The sequence below is a fragment of the Raphanus sativus genome, chromosome 5 (genome assembly GCF_000801105.2).
Source record: "Raphanus sativus cultivar WK10039 chromosome 5, ASM80110v3, whole genome shotgun sequence".
Lineage (NCBI taxonomy): Eukaryota > Viridiplantae > Streptophyta > Magnoliopsida > Brassicales > Brassicaceae > Raphanus > Raphanus sativus.
Window position 1 is genome coordinate 16,156,171 of NC_079515.1, and position 18,691 is coordinate 16,174,861.

The window sequence follows — 18,691 nt, forward strand, 5'->3', positions numbered from 1 at the left end:
ATAAATATATCCGCACGAACGTGCGGGTTAAAAATCTAGTTTTTAATTAATGGTAAGCACGGTTCTGCATGTAGGATTGATCCTCTTCAAAACAAAATTCGAAACATTTTCATCCATATAACAAAGGGAATCATTTGTTCAAAAAAAAAAAAAAAAACAAAGGGAATCAAAGAAAAAAGCACACTCATATATACTCACTTTCGAATTTTCTACAGTTACATAAAACAACAAAAACTGATGCTCGAGAATCCCGAGGAATATTGTCCAAATACGCTTATAAATTTTTTTATAACCTTTTTTTTTACATCAGAAAAAGGTTAAACCCGAATCTATTAAATATATATACCTAACTCTTAAATAGGAGGTGCATCCCATAACATATAGTTTTTCAGATATTTATACGGACGCATCCGCAGTCGTGGTAAACAGATCAATATGACTTAGTTTCCATAGCATAAGGATCGAACCTAAAATATGTTTGCATTTAAAACCCGTCCATTACCACTAGATCACAAGATCCGCTTTACGCTAATGATTCATAGAAATTGTTATGAACAAATAGGTGTTTGTAAAAGCGAAAACACTTAGAGAGAAAACTAAACACCGGTTTGTGTTTTGATTATATGAATGAATAATTTACAATCTTTTAAATCTATGTTTATAAAACTTCAACACCCAGTAATTTTTTTCTTTTTAGAAACTTTCTTGTTTAATAAAAATTGTTTTTCATAACCTTAAAAGATATACAATACTGATGTTCTGATATTTAAGTAAATTCCAAAATCGACAGAAACTCAATAAATCTTCATAACTGAAAAAAACCTGTATAGAAGTGTACCTAAGTGTTCTGCATGGCTCTTCATGACAATTACCTTGAAGGTGCCTTTTCCCACTGAGTCCTGGAGACAACAACTTTGCCAGATATAATATTGTTGGCCTGTGAAACAAAACCCTCGTTCCTGTACATTATATCACTGGTCGAGACAATTCCAGTGACCTGGCTTGCCCATTGACACAACAGAGACCCGATTTCACTAGCTGTAGCCTGTAGCATGAACGAAAATTGTGTGCCCATGTTTGGAGTATAATTGTGTAATATTGTTTCTTTAAACAGCCATATGTTCTCCATTGGCCGATAGCTTCTTCGGATATGTCTGAATTGATCAGACAGCTATACTCTAGATTTTTTTTTTCAGTGAACATATGTGAACTGTGGACATATGTGAACATAGTTGACTTTCTGGTATTAGCAAAATTAAAATCTTTTTTTTTTCTGTAAGAGCACGAGGACGTAAAGTCGGGAGAGTTCCTAGGAATCTTTTACGATTCTATAAAACTACATCTCTAGTTGTTGTAGTTTTTATATCCTTTTACAAGAATATATTTATAGAAAAGTATTATTTAAACCCGTAATGAAATTAGTTAATTAGTGAACTAGTTATTATTCTTTAAATAAAGGTTGTGGCGGCAACAACGTAATTACTTGTTGCAATTATTTTAATTAATTAGTGAACTAGTTATTATTCTTTAAATAAAGGTTGTGGCGGCAACAACGTGACTACTTGTTGCAATTAATTCCATAAGAAAATGTCATTAGATCAACAAACTTAGGGGTGTTTCAGAAAAAAAATCACCAAACTTAGAACATGATTAACCCGGAATTCTTAAGGTGGAATTTCTTAACGGAATATAAAAAAATGTTTTTAACTTTTAAATAAAAAGCTAAAAATTGATTTTTAAATAAGGTTTTTAAGAATCGGTTTTTAACTTTTTAGTTAAAAATTAAAAAACATTTTTTTATATTCCGATAAAAAACCCACCCTAATAACTCCGGATTAATCATGGTGTTAGGGTTCCTCATAGTTCTTTTCTAAAACAGAAACTACTAGGTAAGTCACTAAGTTGCGTCTTGGATCTTTTTCAAACAAACAAAAAAAGTTGCGTCTTGGCTTTTTTCTGTTGCATTTACATATTCGTTGAAATCTATTATTACATATACATTTCATTAGTTTCAGGTAAAGCAATGGACAAGAAAAAGTCAGCAAGATCATTAAGCGAACACCTATCTTTACCTCCTCCCCCATCACCTGCTGTAGCCGTAGCCATTAATGGAAAGAAGAAGAGCAAATACGTCTCCTTTTGGGCTCTTGAGAAGTTCATCCCTGAAGGCTTCTCTGATTTCAAATTGATCTATGTTCGTCCTCCTGTCACTTACATCCCTACCCCAAGTAAGTTGTGACAAAAAAAGATTCTTATAGATAATGCAAAAGACCTATGTGTTTGGCAACAAGATTTGAGTCTTTTCTTATTCGGTTTCAGTGGGGAATGCGGTATCAATATGGAACTCAAACGAGACGCTCCGTCCTTACAAGAAAATGTTCGAAAGGAGAAAGGTTTGGTCTCAAGACTTTCTTTCCTTGTTCTGTTTTCTCAAAATCTGAAAGTAACGCAAATGGTGTAACTTAGGTGAGAGTAGAGATTCTGGTGATAGAGTCACACGATCCTGTGGCTGCGATAGCAGAAGAGATTGCTGGAACAAGAGTTACCAAACTGTTATAGGAATGTCTCTCCGCGGATTTTTCACAAGAAAGATTGATATGTCTTCTATGATCGCAACTGCCGTTCCAAGATTCTGCACAGTCTATGTAGTCTCAAAGGGGAAACTAGCATCTGTGCGTCCTTCCGATTCAGACGCTAGCGGAACCATAAGGTTTGAGAGAATGGAGAGAGACAGTTCCACGAGTGACTCCATTGATAGTCCTAATCCTAGTCCTAGAGTCCCCTCTGGTAAAATTTTACATTGAATCAAAATGAGTCTGTAGTAATGTCGGTTATTGTATTGAGATGGAAGTCCAAGAAACTTAACAGTTATTTATTTGGTCTTTTTCTGGTTTGTTTCAGAAGCGCAATCACGAGTCTCTCATATGTCCACTGCCTCAAAACATTCAGAGATGAGCAGCAGCGCGACGGTTCAAATGGATACGAGTTCATGCGAGACGGACCAGCAGTTGGAAGTGTCTACATGGAGAGCGATGCAGACTGAAGAGCGGAAGAGTAACACTAGCAATGAGAGCTTTAGTGCATCGTTTCCAATGGGAGCTGAGGCGCATCACGCGATGAGCTTTGCTTCTAAATGGAGAGATCACGAGGACAGGAGATCGATCAGGAGCTCGTCTTCTAGCAATAATCACGAGATAGCGAATATGGAGTGGGGGGCTGTGGTTCCTGAGAACTATTCTCGGGTTTCTTCTCATCAAGATTCCAACATGTCTGATGGCCTCCTCAGTTTCAATTCCATGACCGATAATAATCAGGTACGTTAACTATTTCATCTAGAGATTTTGGAACTTAAGTTAGATCGTGTCTTGATTCTAGAAATGACTAAATCTTGGTGCACCAATAAAATATCATATTATAAAAAAAAAATAAAAAAAATATCATATTTGTTGAGATTAGAAAAACCGACTCTTTTTGGGTAAAATAGGATTTTTATTAAATAAATGAAGGTTTAGAAGAGAAATATCAGATTTTGAGACTGTATAAATACGCGTATAAAATGTTATAAATGATCAATTTCCTTAATGCTCCAAATAGCTTCATAATCTCCAAAATGCACCTAACCTTGCAAAGACTCTACGACTCTAAAACCGTATTTATAGCATCATTTGTTTACAACAAATTGTGTAGGCAAATCTAACATTTGAGATAGAGAAGCTGAGAGCCGAGCTGAAACATGTTCAGGAGATGTATGCTATGGCTGAAACTAAGACTGTCGATGCCTCTCAAAAGGTCATAGTTTAAGCTTTTGAACCACATAGACCATGATGATTCTATGATTCTATGTTACATTACATTTCTTGTTTTTATTTGGGCTTTGGTTGCAGCTAACTGAGTTAAACCAACGAAAATATGAGGACTCACAGAAGTTTACGGAGCTAAAAGAAAAGGAAAAAGTAGCTAATGATACATCATCAAAGGAGAAGCAAAGTTATGAAGAGACGATGAAGGTTAAAGAACTCATGATGAAAGAGGCTTTACGTAGAAGAGAAGCTGAGATCAAAGCAGAGCATGATGCTAAGAGAAAGATAAGCTCCAAGCTTCTCTCGTCTCTCTCGGGATCCAATACCAACACTACTCATGGGAGGAGATTGGAGCCGCGACTTCTGACTTTTCTGAAGATCTCAAGATCGGAATGGGGGCCTATGGAACCGTTTACAAATGTAATCTATATCACACGACCGGTGCTGTCAAGGTCTTTCACGCAGGAGAAACTCAACTCTCCAAACAGTTTGATCAAGAGGTCAGTTTTCTAGTTACATTTAAGCATAGCCGGTCATGGCCATATAGTGATTTGTCTTGGCTCCTAAATTTTAAGTAGAATTTGACCCGCACGTTCGTGCGGATTTGGTTTTAACACTTTTATAAATTGTTTAGAGACATTTTTAAATATATAACTTATTTAAAATATTTTTAGGTTCATACAAATTTACACAGATCCGGAAGAATTCAAATCGAACACTGTCCAAAATTTTTTAATACCCAAACATAATTTAATTTAAAATTCAAAAACCTGATATTCGTAAAAATCGATATGTAATGTATACCTAAATGTCCATGTCTAACTGATTATGTAAACAAATAAAATATTTTGCTAACCAGTTTGAATTCTTTTCACTAATGGAATAATTTTATTTAAACATGTGAAATTATTATGGTTAATACGTATATTATCTATGTATGATTAACATAAACACATGTCATGATTTGTTAACTGTATGATTAACATAAACACTTGTCTTGATTTGTTAACAATAAAAGATATTGTGAGAAAAGATATATATATATATATATATATATATATATATATATATATATTCAAAATGTAAAAAATATTAATAAATTATTTTAGTTCTAACATTATTAATGTATTAGTTTTTTACTGTAAATTTTATTTTCTAAAATATCAATGTATCTAGTTCTCTCGTTCATGTTTTTGTTTTAAGAAAAAAAACTTTTCTTTCAGTGGCCAACACATTCAATATTTAAATCTGTGACATGGCTATTTTTTATATACTCACAACGATGAGTTTGCATGTTTTTAAAAATATTATACATTACATTTTAGTTATGTAAAAATATCTGTATTATTCAATATATGAAAAATATTTTACAGAATAGTGATACACTTGCTAACTATTCGTATCTTATTATATCTATAGCTTGATCTATTAAATTTGTCATAAGTTGAAACAAAATGGTTAGTTAAGTTATGTCATAAACGTATACTAGAATTTGACCCGCGTTTTAAAAACGCGGATATATCTTTATTTAATAAAATTTAATTGAATTTGTAATTTTGATTAGAGAATAAATAATTTTAAAGTTTTCTATTTGTATTTCAAAAAAAAAAATTATTATAATAATTGATTATCAAGTGGTGTTTTCATATCCAACCCAGACCTATGATTGAACCGATAAATTCAGTGATATGTGTAATTCAGTTCAATTTAATAAAAAAATTGTAATTATAATCTTAGAAAACCTAGTAAAAATCTAAAAATCTGCTATTAACATAAGATCCGATATGAGATGACCCGCTGAAAACCAAATTTTTTTTTTGAAATGTTTATTAAATAATTCATACTTCTTAATATTATATAAAATTGAAAATTAAATATTTATACTTTAATAAAATTTGTATTATGTTATTTGAAGAAAATGAAACAGTGGTAATAGAAAAATTTATTACTGATATGAAAATATTATTTTTTTTTTGGTTACTATGATAAGTTTGTATTTTTATTTATGTTTAGATCTAAAATTTAATTTTAAGATAAGTTTTTTAAAAATTAGACACTCAAAATTGGCATATCACTATTATGTAAAAAATGACATAATAACTTTTTTAATTTGCATGTATATATTCATATCCTATTTTGAAATAATATTATAGATAAAAATGATATTCAAATTAAATGGAAAGTATATACTGCATAAAAATTAAAATTATTGTCATTCACAAAATATGAAAAGCATTAATTACCATAGTTATAGAGATTATTCTATTTTTAGTTTAAATTAAATCTCAATAAGAAAATTTGTAAATATATTGAAATGTAGAGGCAGAATCCTAAATTTTTAAATAGGATCTTGCTTTAATAGTATAAATGAAAAAGGAAGTCAAAGATCATATGATTGAAGGAAGTCGGAACAAATCTAGTAGTTACCATGAATTTAGGCAAATAGTTTAGGAATATTATTAAATGACAATTTACTAAGCTAGTGGCATGAGAATGTAATTATTAAAGAAAAATTAGGGTTAATTCAATTTTGTACTTCATTTTTAATCGTATAGATCCTAAATATACATCTGCACGTCCGTGCGGATGTATATTTGAAAAATATATTGCTATTTATTTTTCATGTCAATATCAAAGCTGAATGAAAAATTCAAATCTGAAGAACCGAACTGACCACGATCTGAAAGAGTAATACCAAACCCGAACTAAAATTGATTAAATATCCAAATTATTCAAAATTTTGATAATTAGACAACCGAAACCATAACCTATTCGAATCGAAATATTTTGGATATCAAAATGTATTCGAAAAAGATTTATATACTTATAAATATATTAAATATTTTAGTTTTAATGTATATAAAAACATCCACTTTTAAGTTGGTTTAAGTAATTGAAAATATATAAAACATAGTCAAATATAAATATCTAACATAGTGGAAGTACATTCAAAACACCAAAAAATTTAAAATAATTTTGATCCAAAATTTAAACCAAACCGATTTATATGTTAAGTTTAGGTATTCTGACATATGTTATTCAGATTTATATACAATACATTATTTATTTATAGATTTTAAGAAATTCAAAATATATAATGAATTTTAAAAATAATTTAAATGGGTTATCCGAACCCAACTGAACCCGCAAAGATCTGAATATAATTTGAACTGGAATTTAGAAATATCTGAATGGGGCTGAAATCTTTGACCCCGGAAACCTAAAACCTAAACAGATCCGAAAAGAACCCGAATGGATACCTGAACGCCCAGTCCTAGTCATAATTCGAACTGAAATTTAGAAATATATAAATGGGGCTGAAATCTTTGACCCCGAATATCTGAAATCGAAACAGATCCGAAACGAACCGGAATAGATACATGAACGCCGAGCCCTAGTCACTATTATGTATCATATATATGTCATCACATAATTAATTGTATTGTTCCTTCATATAAATAATCATATAATTAATAGTATTTTATATGTACTATCTTATAAATAATCACATATATTATATTCTTAAAGTTTAATGTGAAATATAAAAATTATAATTTAAGTTGGTATATGAAATTAATCTTCTTGTTGTATTTTTCTTATATATATTGAAAACATTTTTAATAATGGTTATTGAAAAATATTTTAGTAAAATAAAATTTTGAATATATGCATATTTTAAATCAATTTTGATATAAATCAACTTTAAATTATTATTTTGATTTGAAATAAGTATATAAATTTTGAATTTTATTTTATGATTGTTTTAGACAAAACAATGTTTTTAGGTAATTAGATTAGTCTATTTTTTATATTTTAAAAACTGATATAATGGATTTACAATTTTTATTAATAACATAAGCCATTACTTTTTTCTTCTTGACATACTTTTATCCATATTTCAAAATTTTAATTTTTTGCATTAGTTTTCTATGAGTTATATTAATTTTATGATATTAGTTTTTTGAAATTTGAACTTTTGAAATTTTTATATTTGACTAAACTAAATAAGGTAATAATACTGTTTTTAAATTTTTTTATATAATATACTATTTATATTTCAGTTTGTGTTTTTATTTTCACCATAAAGAATTGCAAATAAAAAGAATTGTAAATATAGTGAAAGAATTGTAAATAAAAGAAATTTAGAAAGAAAGTTGTTTAATTTATTGTAAAAATAATGGCTAAATGTTTCAATAAAAAAAAGTATTAAATATGTTATTCATGTTTATAAACAATTCTCATTTGTTATTAATTTATTGAAAATACAATAATTAAATATGTAAATAAAAGATAGTACATATCTCTACTATACATGTTTCCAAACATATCTCATTTATTTTACTATCTTTCTTTCTAAATAATCCAATTATGTACTTCAAATTTAATAATATAGATACATGAGTCTTACTGCACCTAAATTACATAATTTTTTTAATTAAGAATTATCTTAAAATGTTTATGGGTTTCCCATAATCTGAGGACCCGGCTCTAATAAATAAATCTTTCGGCTTACTTCAATTTTCGGTTCCTTTTTTTGTTTACCTTCCCTGAGATGTTAGAGGCCACATACATTTTAGTAAGGTTTTAATAATTTTTATTTTTAAAATTTAGGAATTTTTTTCAGTGTAAATTTTTTGAAAAATTTTGGGGACCCTTATTCAATGTTTTTAGGACCACCCCAGTTTACACAAGCTTTACCAGTCAAAGTAAATGTTTTGTATTTCTGTTTTAACAGCTTGAAATCTTGAGCAAGATCCGACATCCTCACCTCGTCCTCCTCCTCGGGGCATGTCCGGAACGAGGCTGCCTGGTCTACGAATACATGGACAACGGAAGCTTAGATGACAGGTTGATGCAAGTCAACGACACACCTGCTATCCCTTGGTTCGAGCGTTTCAGGATCGCTTTAGAAATCTCTTCAGCGCTAGTATTCCTCCACAAATCAAAGCCTAGACCAATCATTCACCGTGACCTCAAACCAGGTAACATCTTGCTTGACCACAACTTCGTCAGCAAACTAGGCGACGTTGGTCTCTCCACGATGGTTAACCAAGACGATGCTGCTTCTAAACTAACCGTCTTAAAGAAAACGAATCCTGTGGGAACGCTATGTTACATCGACCCTGAGTATCAGCGGACCGGGATCATCTCACCTAAGTCTGATGTGTATTCACTAGGGATTGTGATTCTGCAGCTCATAACCGCCAAGTCCCCGATAGGGATTACTCATAAGGTTGAAGAATCTATTGGAAACGATGCTGAGTTTATGGCATTGTTGGATGTGAAAGCTGGAACGTGGTCTATTAGTGAGACTCGTGAGTTAGCTGCTTTGGGACTCTGGTGTACGGAGCTGAGACGTAGAGACAGACCAGACCTTAAAGATCTGATCATCCCTGCTTTGGAACGGCTTTGGAAAGTCGTTGACGAAGCTCAAAACTCTGTCGGGAGAACACTCTCTTGTCCTCCATCTCACTTCATTTGTCCACTTCTCAAGGTTAGAACGTGATTGGTTACTTGCATGATTTAACCTAGTTTGAATGTTATTTGCATGACAAGAAACTTGTATTAGTCATGATCTAACCTAGTTTGTGTGTTTGTATTGATTACAGGGAGTGATGAAGGAACCATGCGTAGCTGCAGATGGGTACACGTACGATCGTGAAGCCATACAGGAGTGGCTAAGAGAGAATGATACGTCACCGGTGACAAACCTTCCATTGCCTAACAAGAACCTTCTTGCTAATTACACTCTTTACTCAGCAATCATGGAGTGGAAATCTAATAAACAATAACGAGAGAGATAAGTACAATTTGGTTGAATGATCTTTTGTGTGTGTGTGTTCTCTCTTCATCCTTTGTCTTTTGTGTGATGAGATGCCATATTACAACAATAGAGTTGAAGAGGGATATGTCTTTTGTTCCGTTTTGTTTTTTTTTTGGGCCAAAAAGAAAAGAAAAGAGATATGTCTTTTGATTTAATCTTCTTGTGTTTCTTTCTACTCTCGTTTGATAAAAGTGTAACTTTACTTTGCACCTCCTTAAGAAAAAAAAAACTCTTGATTTATCCTTTGATAAAAGATTAAATCAAGCAAATGATTTGTCATCTATGTTTTGCCAGCATTATACACACTACTAAACAACAAATTCTATTTAAAAAACTCATTTCAGTCCAAATAGAATTAGATAGGCTGATAATATGCAGATGTTGGACCATCTCTAAGAAATAACACAAACCTACACTATCATATCTACCACGAAATGTCCACTAGAGGTTAAGGCCAATAAATGCACTTGCACGATCAATGATAAAGTTAAAACTGTGTTTATCAAACGCATAATTTAAAGTTTTATTCTCCAGAACGGAGAAGCTGATGCTTTAGCCAAGCGGGCCCTTAAGGCCCTCGTCTCTTATTTTCCTTCTTTGTAAGCTGGGCCAGACCCAATACTCTTTTCTTTCTGCTTTAAATCAATTTAACCGTTGCCCAAAAAAAAAATTCTCCATAACATCCTTATCTCAGATTTTCAGCACCTGTTATTTTGTCCAACATTGAATGTTTACACCTCAAAGCCATTTAATGAACATAATAAATGCTAAAAGTACATCTGTATGCTCATATTGGACCTCCACTATAAATACATCCACAAGTAATTCAATGCTATTTTCATAATATTAAATGTTTTGTGAAATTGAGTGAGTATTAAAAAGTTGTGTATATGTATATTGAGATTCCCATAGTTAGATATGCCATTGTGGATGGTCTAATTAAATGACTATACACTATTGAGTAAATGACAAATTAGTTGGTAACTTCGTTTAAAAGTTCACATGTCACTCAAAATAGCTGTAGTCTATAGAAGGACACTCTAAATAAATGGTCATGTGTACATCTGTATTTCAATTGCTCTGTTGTATGAATAAGCAGATCAATAACTTGTCGTATGACTTATCTGACACTCTAACTAGGCATGTTTCTATTTCACTGTTAAACTTTTCAAGTATCCAAATACTAAGATTAATGCGAAGATGTTTATTAGTTGGAGTATAGACCGCAAGATGTTTTTGAAAAACCACAGATGTGGCAGCCCAATCAGTTTAAGCACATGTGTTGGTACTGGGTTCCATCCACCCTGGGAGAGATACTTTAAGCCATGGATCCTGTTTCTATGGTATCAGTGACTGGCGGGTCCCAAACCTAGGGGATTATAGACCTTGTCCCTGTAACCTTCAGATAATAAAAAAAAATGTTTTGATTTCAAAGGTTCAGATTGTGACAAGACCAGTGCTGTGCAAAGCATTTCAAAGGCCTAAGGCTATAATTTGTTTCATAAAAAGTAATACTAATAGTTTAAATTTAGTTAAAAAAATATTTAATCACAAGTAAGATTTAAATGATAAGATTATTTTATATAAATGCTATTTTACTAATTAAAAATAATAATCATAAAAAGAAACTGTGGTATAATAAGCAAAGATTAAAGCATATCTTAAATCTAGTTATTAAATTTATAGTTATAACATAATAAAATTAGTTAAAGAGTACTTATTATAACTAAAACGAAGACTGAACTTATGTTAAAACCTTATTATGTGAGATTTATAGTGAATAATTATAAAAATTTACAACAACTAAAAGCCCTTGAAAGGTTTACATTATGTTGGGTCCGCCAATGCCCTTTTAAACATGCTATAGAGGTGGATATTTTATCCATTAATTTGATTCAATTTGTTATGCATTTCGATTCAATTCAAAAAAATTTGGATATCCACACATCTTTGAAACAAAAAAATATTAAAAATCATTATCCATTAAAAACGAAATAAATCACAAATACTTAAAATTTCAGAGTCAGATGTTCGATCCATCTAAAATGAATATAAAAATCTTTATAGAAACCATAATTCTTCTTTAATTTTATCTTTTATAAAAACATTTACTTATTTTTAAAAATTTATGAAACATATAGTTTCACTAATCCTTATTTTCTGTTATGTAAAATATATTTAAAAGCGTGTATGATTTTTCCAAATTTATTCATATTAAATAAAATGGATATAACTCGTAAATATCTATAAAAATTTTGGATATCCACAAAACGAGATATCCATATTTTTCAAAGCAAATCGTAAAATTACATATTTATAAAATACAAATAAATATCAAATATTAAAAATTATGGTAGTATTCGATTATGACTGCTATATTTATAGTTCTCTCACGTATTTTATTATGATTCATTTGCTTTAGAATAAATCAACATTGTATTCACTTTTGATCAGCGAAAACTTCACAAATTGAAAAGTCAACAATATAGAATAAACAAGTTGGTAGTCCGACAAAAACCCACGTTGTTCTGACTTAAAATGTCATCTCGCTTCTCAACCCTTTGTGGAAAATACATCACTTATTCACACAAACAAACAAAAATCATCTAAACACTTGACATTCTCATTCTCCTAACTTTTTTTCATTACTTTTTTGAAATCTTGGTTTAAGATATAGATATTTATTTAATCAGGTGACCATTTCACTGACTCAAATTTGATTCGTCATCTTCTTCTTCTCTTTCTCTCTCTCCTTCACATCCATTCGTCGAGTTTCTGGGAAAGCTTTAACCAAGTCAAAAGAAATCACCTTTATAGTATTTTTCTTACAATTTTACAAAAACAGACCTAAACCTTGATGATCTTAGCTGTTGAATTGGCTATCAAATCTTCCTTTTTTGTTATTATAAAATTAACATTATTTAAAAAATATATATTTTATCCATTAAGGATTCAACTTGTTTGTTTGGTCCAAGAATATGTCTTTGTAACTACATAAAGTAATCGGATAAAAACATACCAAGTTGTTTCAAAAAAAAAGAAAACCAAGTCATGACTCTCTCTTCACCTCCCTTTGTCTCTCTAAGCTGTTAAAATCATTTCAACAACGAGATTAAGGAAACAAAAACCTTGAAGCTCTGAAGTCAAATCCATCAGCAATCTTCAAATTTATCTCTCTCTCTTTCTTGGTTTCTGTAGCTTCTTGGATTATCAGATCTTATCCGTTGAAGTTCAAGAAATGGGAGATGGTGCTTTAATTGTAGCGGTAGCGATCAAAGGGAACAATAGCAAAACCAAAGGTGTTGTTCGATGGGCACTTCAACAATTCGCTTCTCAAGAGCATGTCGTCTTCAAGGTCTTAAATGTCCAGCCAAGTAAGAATTACAAAACGTTAAAACCTTTAAGTCAAAAGTTGATCTGATATTAGGCTAGCCCGTCTCGTTGCTTAGCTGATTATTAGGTTAAGCATGGCTCTACTTTTCTTTGTCGTTTATTTTCATTTTCACATTCCGCTACGAATAATTCGTAATTTTTGTCACAAATTTGATATAAAAATTTAACATGTTATTAAAAAAAATTGATCTTATATGTTGTGAAAATTTAGGAGATTCGACCTCGGTTTCAACCACAAGAAAAGATTCGACCGCAGCGGTCTACAAGAATGATGTTGATAGGAAGACCAGAGAAATGCTTCTTCCAAGCAGAGACATGTTTGCTCAAAGAGAGGTATTAAAAACTGGACCAGTTGGTATGATTTATTGTTTCATGTTTTTCTTTTTGTTATCAAGAACCTTGAATCATGTGAAAATGTGATAGGTACAAATGGATATAATGGTGCTTGAATCAGATGATGTAGCAGATGCAATCTCTAAAGCGGTTCAAGAACATGGAATCGGTGAGCTAGTCATTGGAGCTTCCTCTTCTATTATCTTCTCATGGTACAAGTTATAACATATCCAAAACAAGTTTTAAATCTCTCTGAATTTTCCAATTCCTTAAATTATATATATATATATATATATATATATTTTTTTTTTTTTTGCAGGAAGTTGAAGAGAAGCAACTTGTCTTCCAAGATTTTAGATGTCACACCAAGATTCTGCACCGTTCACGTTATCTCTAAAGGAAAGCTTCTTAATGTTCGCAAATCCGATATAGACATTGAAACAAGCATTACAGATGATAGAAGCGAAAGCCAGTTCACTTCAAGTACCAATTCAGGTAGTAATTAATCATGTAAGACACAACAAGTTCTTGAAAACCGGTTTGATTTTTGATTATTTCTTTTTTTATAAAATATTCTAGGGTCAGTAAGTTCCACATCGAGTCATCAATTCTCATCTACACCTCTACTCTTCCAAAGAATGCAAGCTCTTTCAACCGTTAACCAGAAGGTCGGCACAAATATTGGAATAAATAACAATATTGATACGCACCATAACAGAGCCGCGTCACTTGGTTTGGATGACACAAAGATGTTTAACCAGAAGGGGTTTTACCGAACAAACAGCTCGGGAATCGGGTATGGAGGAAATGATATTCAAGGCAGGAGAATGTCTTATACAGATGAGGGTTCAAGCTCAAGTTGCTCCAGCGACCCTACTTCATCTAGTAGCCAGGTATAAGGAGTGTAGTTTTTTTTTTTTTTTTTGAAAGAATAAGGAGTGTAGTTGATTCCTTCATTTTATAGTTTTTGAATGTGACATTCTTAACATGCATGCAGGTGAGTAAAGACTTCGAGTTAGAGAAGCTGAAGATTGAGCTCCGTCACATTAAAGGAATGTATGCAGCTGCTCAGGGAGAAGTTATGGATGCTTCTAGAAAGGTTCAAGATCTGAACCAGCGCAGGTCAGAGGAAGCTGCGAGGCTCAAGAACTTAACGATAAGAGAAGAAGACGAGGAAGATGTGGTGGAGATGGAGAGGGAGAGACAGGAGGAGGCGGAGAAAGAAGCTGAGCTCGTGAGGATATGCGTTGAGAGAGAAACTGGAGACAAGCTTGAGGCGCAAGCAAGAGCCGAAGAGGTTAGAAAGGAGAAGCAGAGGCTAGAGGATGCACTTGAAGGAGGACCGCTTCAACGCCAACAATACATGAAGTTTGAGTGGGAAGAGATCGTTCAGGCCACGTCATCTTTCTCAGATGAACTTAAAATTGGAATGGGCGGGTATGGAAGCGTGTATCGGTGTAACTTGCACCACACGACAGTAGCTGTCAAGGTTCTTCATTCTGACAAAAGTAACTTAACCAAACAGTTTCACCAAGAGGTAAATAAAATAACATTCCTTTTACTTTATATAACCTTCAAGCAAGATTGCTATTTTTAATGTTCAAAAAATCAAGGCTGTTATGCATAAATGATTTGTGATTGTGCGGATTATTCTAGGTTCAAACATAGTCTATTAACGAATTATCTGTTTATTTTAATATATATCTTATGTATATTACATACTAGTGATATTCCGGCGCTACGCGCCGGATTTGTATGTTTTTTTTCTTACTTAAATTTATAATTTATTATATGATCTTAGTAAAGAAAATATGTAAAATAAAATATGTAAAAAATAATATTTTCTGATCTTTTTATAATGATTAGCGACAGTAATATATTATTTTGTTTGAAGTTATTTAGTTCAAAATAAAATAGCATAAGTAGTTGTTAATAATCGATTTAATAAAAATAGAATAAAAATTAATAGTCGTAAAAAAGTTTTTTTAGTTGGAATCTTAAATACTCGTGTCATAGACTGAGCTTTCTTTCAAGAAATGTTTAAAAGTGTTAAACCTGAGAAAATTGATTAACGCATGTAGAAGGACCACTGAGAAAGGAAATGATGCATAAGAAAACTGCTACTTTAAAAGTAAGCAATCATTAACTCGTAAACTGAAATAAGAAATCGGTGTACCTTCCCATTAATCAACAACATATCAACCCCAATATATTTCTCCTTTCTTAACATTTCAAGCTTGCCAAATTGTTGTAGCCTAGTTTGAACATCTCTACACTGATTTGTCTTTAACTCCGAGCAATGAAACTGAAAATTCGACAATGATTGAATTGGAAAAAGTAAAGGGAGTATCGTCTGAACTCTCACACCATCTATACATATACAATGAAACTAAGAAATCAGGAACTAAAGAAGCATTCAATAGGAGATGGTGGGATGAATGTGATTTCTGGATTGATTATATGAATGATTACGTCGATTGCGTTAAAGAAGGAGAATTGCAGAGGCTATATTCTCTATCGTCAACATCAAATACAAAAAAATCCTATAAATCAATGTTTTGAAACCCGACCCGGACACTGAATCAAATGATTTACCTAATCACTGGATCATTAGATTAACCGCAGATGAATTGCGGGTTAATAAATAAATTAGTTTTATTATATAATAATATATTAGCTATGAAAACAAATATATATAAAAACTAAAGTTAAGAATTTTAAATGTACATACAAAATATTAAGAAATAGTTTAGACTATTTAAAAAAGTTGTAACATAAGAATTATGACATCTAAAAAAATCAAGACATTTTCCAATCCAAAATAAACCAGAATTAAAAAATTTTATAATAAATTGTCAATAACAAAAATAAACTAACACCAGATCACATCAACTAAAAATTATCTATTGGTTCAACCAGTGCAGCAATAAAATTCAAACTCGATTTCTATTGGGTCACAGATTTATCAGTTCATTTACGGATCTGGGTCAGATTCAAAACACTCTTATAAACGCTTGGACATGTATCAAAAAAAAATTTAACCTCCCCTCCCTCTATTTATTTCACAATTAATACCAAAATTCATTAAATTTAAGTTGATGTCACATGGCATTTTTTCCCCCAAAAAGATAAAAAACTACTTTATTTACTAAAAATAGTAAAAATAGAAATCATCTATTGGTTCAACCAGTGCCGCAATAAAACTCAAACTCGATTTCTATTGGGTCACAGATTTATCAGTTCAATTACGGATCTGAGTCAGATTCAAAACACTCTTATAAACGCTTGGACATGTATCACGAAAAGTTTAACCTCTCCTCCCTCCATTTATTTCACAATTAATACCAAAATTCATTAAATTTAAGTTGAGAAAATATTTTAATTATTAAAAAGAAAAGTTTAATCTCTCTTCACCCCATTTATTTCACAATTAATACCAAAATTCATTAAATTTAAGTTGAGAAAATATTTTAAGTATTAAAAAGAAAATGCCACATGGCATTTTTCCCCCCAAGGAGATAAAAAAGCCTACTTTATTAGTATAGATTTTTAAAAATTGTGTTTAATTAGAAAATTACTTTGATGAAACACTAAAAAATAGGTATACTACAAATTGTGTTTAATTAGAAAATTACTTTGATGAAACATTCAAAAACAGGTATACTAATAAATAAAATTGGAGAATTAAAATTTCATCATTTTCTACATGAATTGGAGGTAAAGATGATATAATTAAAATAGTCATAATTCACTTAAAAGTTACTTGATTTAAACTAATTTAGATTTATTTAATTAAATCTCCTTAAAACTATTTAAATCGGTTTAGCACCATTTAAATCGACTTGCATTGCTTAAGTAGGAATTTAAGAATACTGCTATTTGCTCAAACGATTGCTCTTTTGATTGATACTTCTTCAGCTTGAGATTCTTAGCAAGATTCGTCACCCACACTTGCTTCTCCTCCTTGGCGCATGTCCTGACCACGGCAGCTTAGTCTACGAGTATATGCACAACGGAAGCCTCGAGGAAAGACTCATGACACGCAGACCAAACCCTGACGCACTGCAACCGCCGTTACGGTGGTTTGAGCGGTTCAGGATCGCTTGGGAGATAGCTTCAGCTCTCTACTTTCTCCACACAAACGAGCCAAGACCAATCGTTCACCGTGATCTTAAACCGGCAAATATACTCCTAGACCGGAACAATGTGAGCAAAATCGGAGACGTAGGCCTCTCCAAGATGGTTAACCTCGACCCTTCTCATGCCTCAACCGTTTTTAACCAAACCGGTCCGGTAGGAACATTTTTCTACATTGATCCTGAGTACCAAAGAACCGGTGTGGTGACTCCAGAGTCCGATATCTACGCGTTTGGAATCATACTTCTTCAGCTAGCCACGGCTAGGTCAGCAATGGGTTTGGCTCATTCGTTAGAGAAAGCGTTGAGAGATCAAACCGGGAAGTTTTCTGAGATCTTGGATAAGACTGCTGGTGATTGGCCGGTTAAGGAAGCGAAAGAGATGGTTATGATAGGGCTTAGGTGCGCGGAGATGAGGAAGCGTGACCGTCCTGATCTAGGGAAAGAGATTCTACCGGTTCTTGAACGGTTAAAGAACGTTGCTTGTAACGCAAGAAACGTGTTTTCTGAAACCCTAGCAGACAATAACCACCAGGCTCCGGGGCATTTCTACTGTCCAATAACTAAGGTAATGATAATGATCGAATTTTACGACATATTTTTTTTTTGTTTATTTGTGTTTGGTTTTGATCATTTGAGGATGGTTCTTTGTATTAGGATGTGATGGATAATCCATGTGTAGCTTCTGATGGATATACATACGAGAAGAGAGCCATTATTGAATGGCTTGAGAAGAATCATAAATCTCCAATGACGGATTTGCCCTTCACCAACCAAACTCTCCTTCCTAATCAGTCTCTTCTTTCTGCTATTAAGGAGTGGAGATCAAATCTAATTAAATAGAAAAAAGGTTACAAGTTACAAATCTAAACTCCTCTATTAACATGCATCATTGTGTTTTCCTTTTCCTCACCACTTATGTGCTCACGTACTGACGTACACTTACACACACGACCACACAAGTAGATATGTTTATACATACTGAAAATATTTGAGTTTTGTACGTAAAGTTTTTTTTTTGAAAAAGTTTTGTACGTAAAGTTGATGACCTTATTTGTCAAAAAGGAAAAAATAATGACCTTGTCCATTTTTATGTACAATCGATTTTGGTTTATAGACTATACGCACTTGCAAAAAGGATGTGAGAAATAAAATGGGAAAATAATCAATAAAAACAAACCTCGATTCAAAAATTTGCTTGGCTC

The 18,691-nt window shown here is 31.9% G+C and overlaps 1 protein-coding gene and 1 pseudogene across 1 annotated transcript; both read left to right on the forward strand.

Annotated features, from left to right (window-relative positions):
• Positions 1 to 2,023: 2,023 nt before the first annotated feature.
• LOC108832296 (U-box domain-containing protein 52-like) lies at positions 2,024 to 9,821 on the forward strand (annotated as a pseudogene).
• Positions 9,822 to 12,322: 2,501 nt separating this feature from the next.
• Positions 12,323 to 18,487, forward strand: LOC108832300 (U-box domain-containing protein 51). The gene is made up of 8 exons (XM_057011079.1): positions 12,323 to 12,998; positions 13,229 to 13,350; positions 13,441 to 13,562; positions 13,670 to 13,845; positions 13,930 to 14,243; positions 14,348 to 14,887; positions 17,269 to 18,054; positions 18,144 to 18,487. The coding sequence occupies exons 1-8, from the start codon at positions 12,863 to 12,865 to the stop codon at positions 18,327 to 18,329; spliced, it is 2,382 nt and encodes a 793-aa protein (XP_056867059.1). The 5' UTR covers positions 12,323 to 12,862; the 3' UTR covers positions 18,330 to 18,487.
• Positions 18,488 to 18,691: the final 204 nt, after the last annotated feature.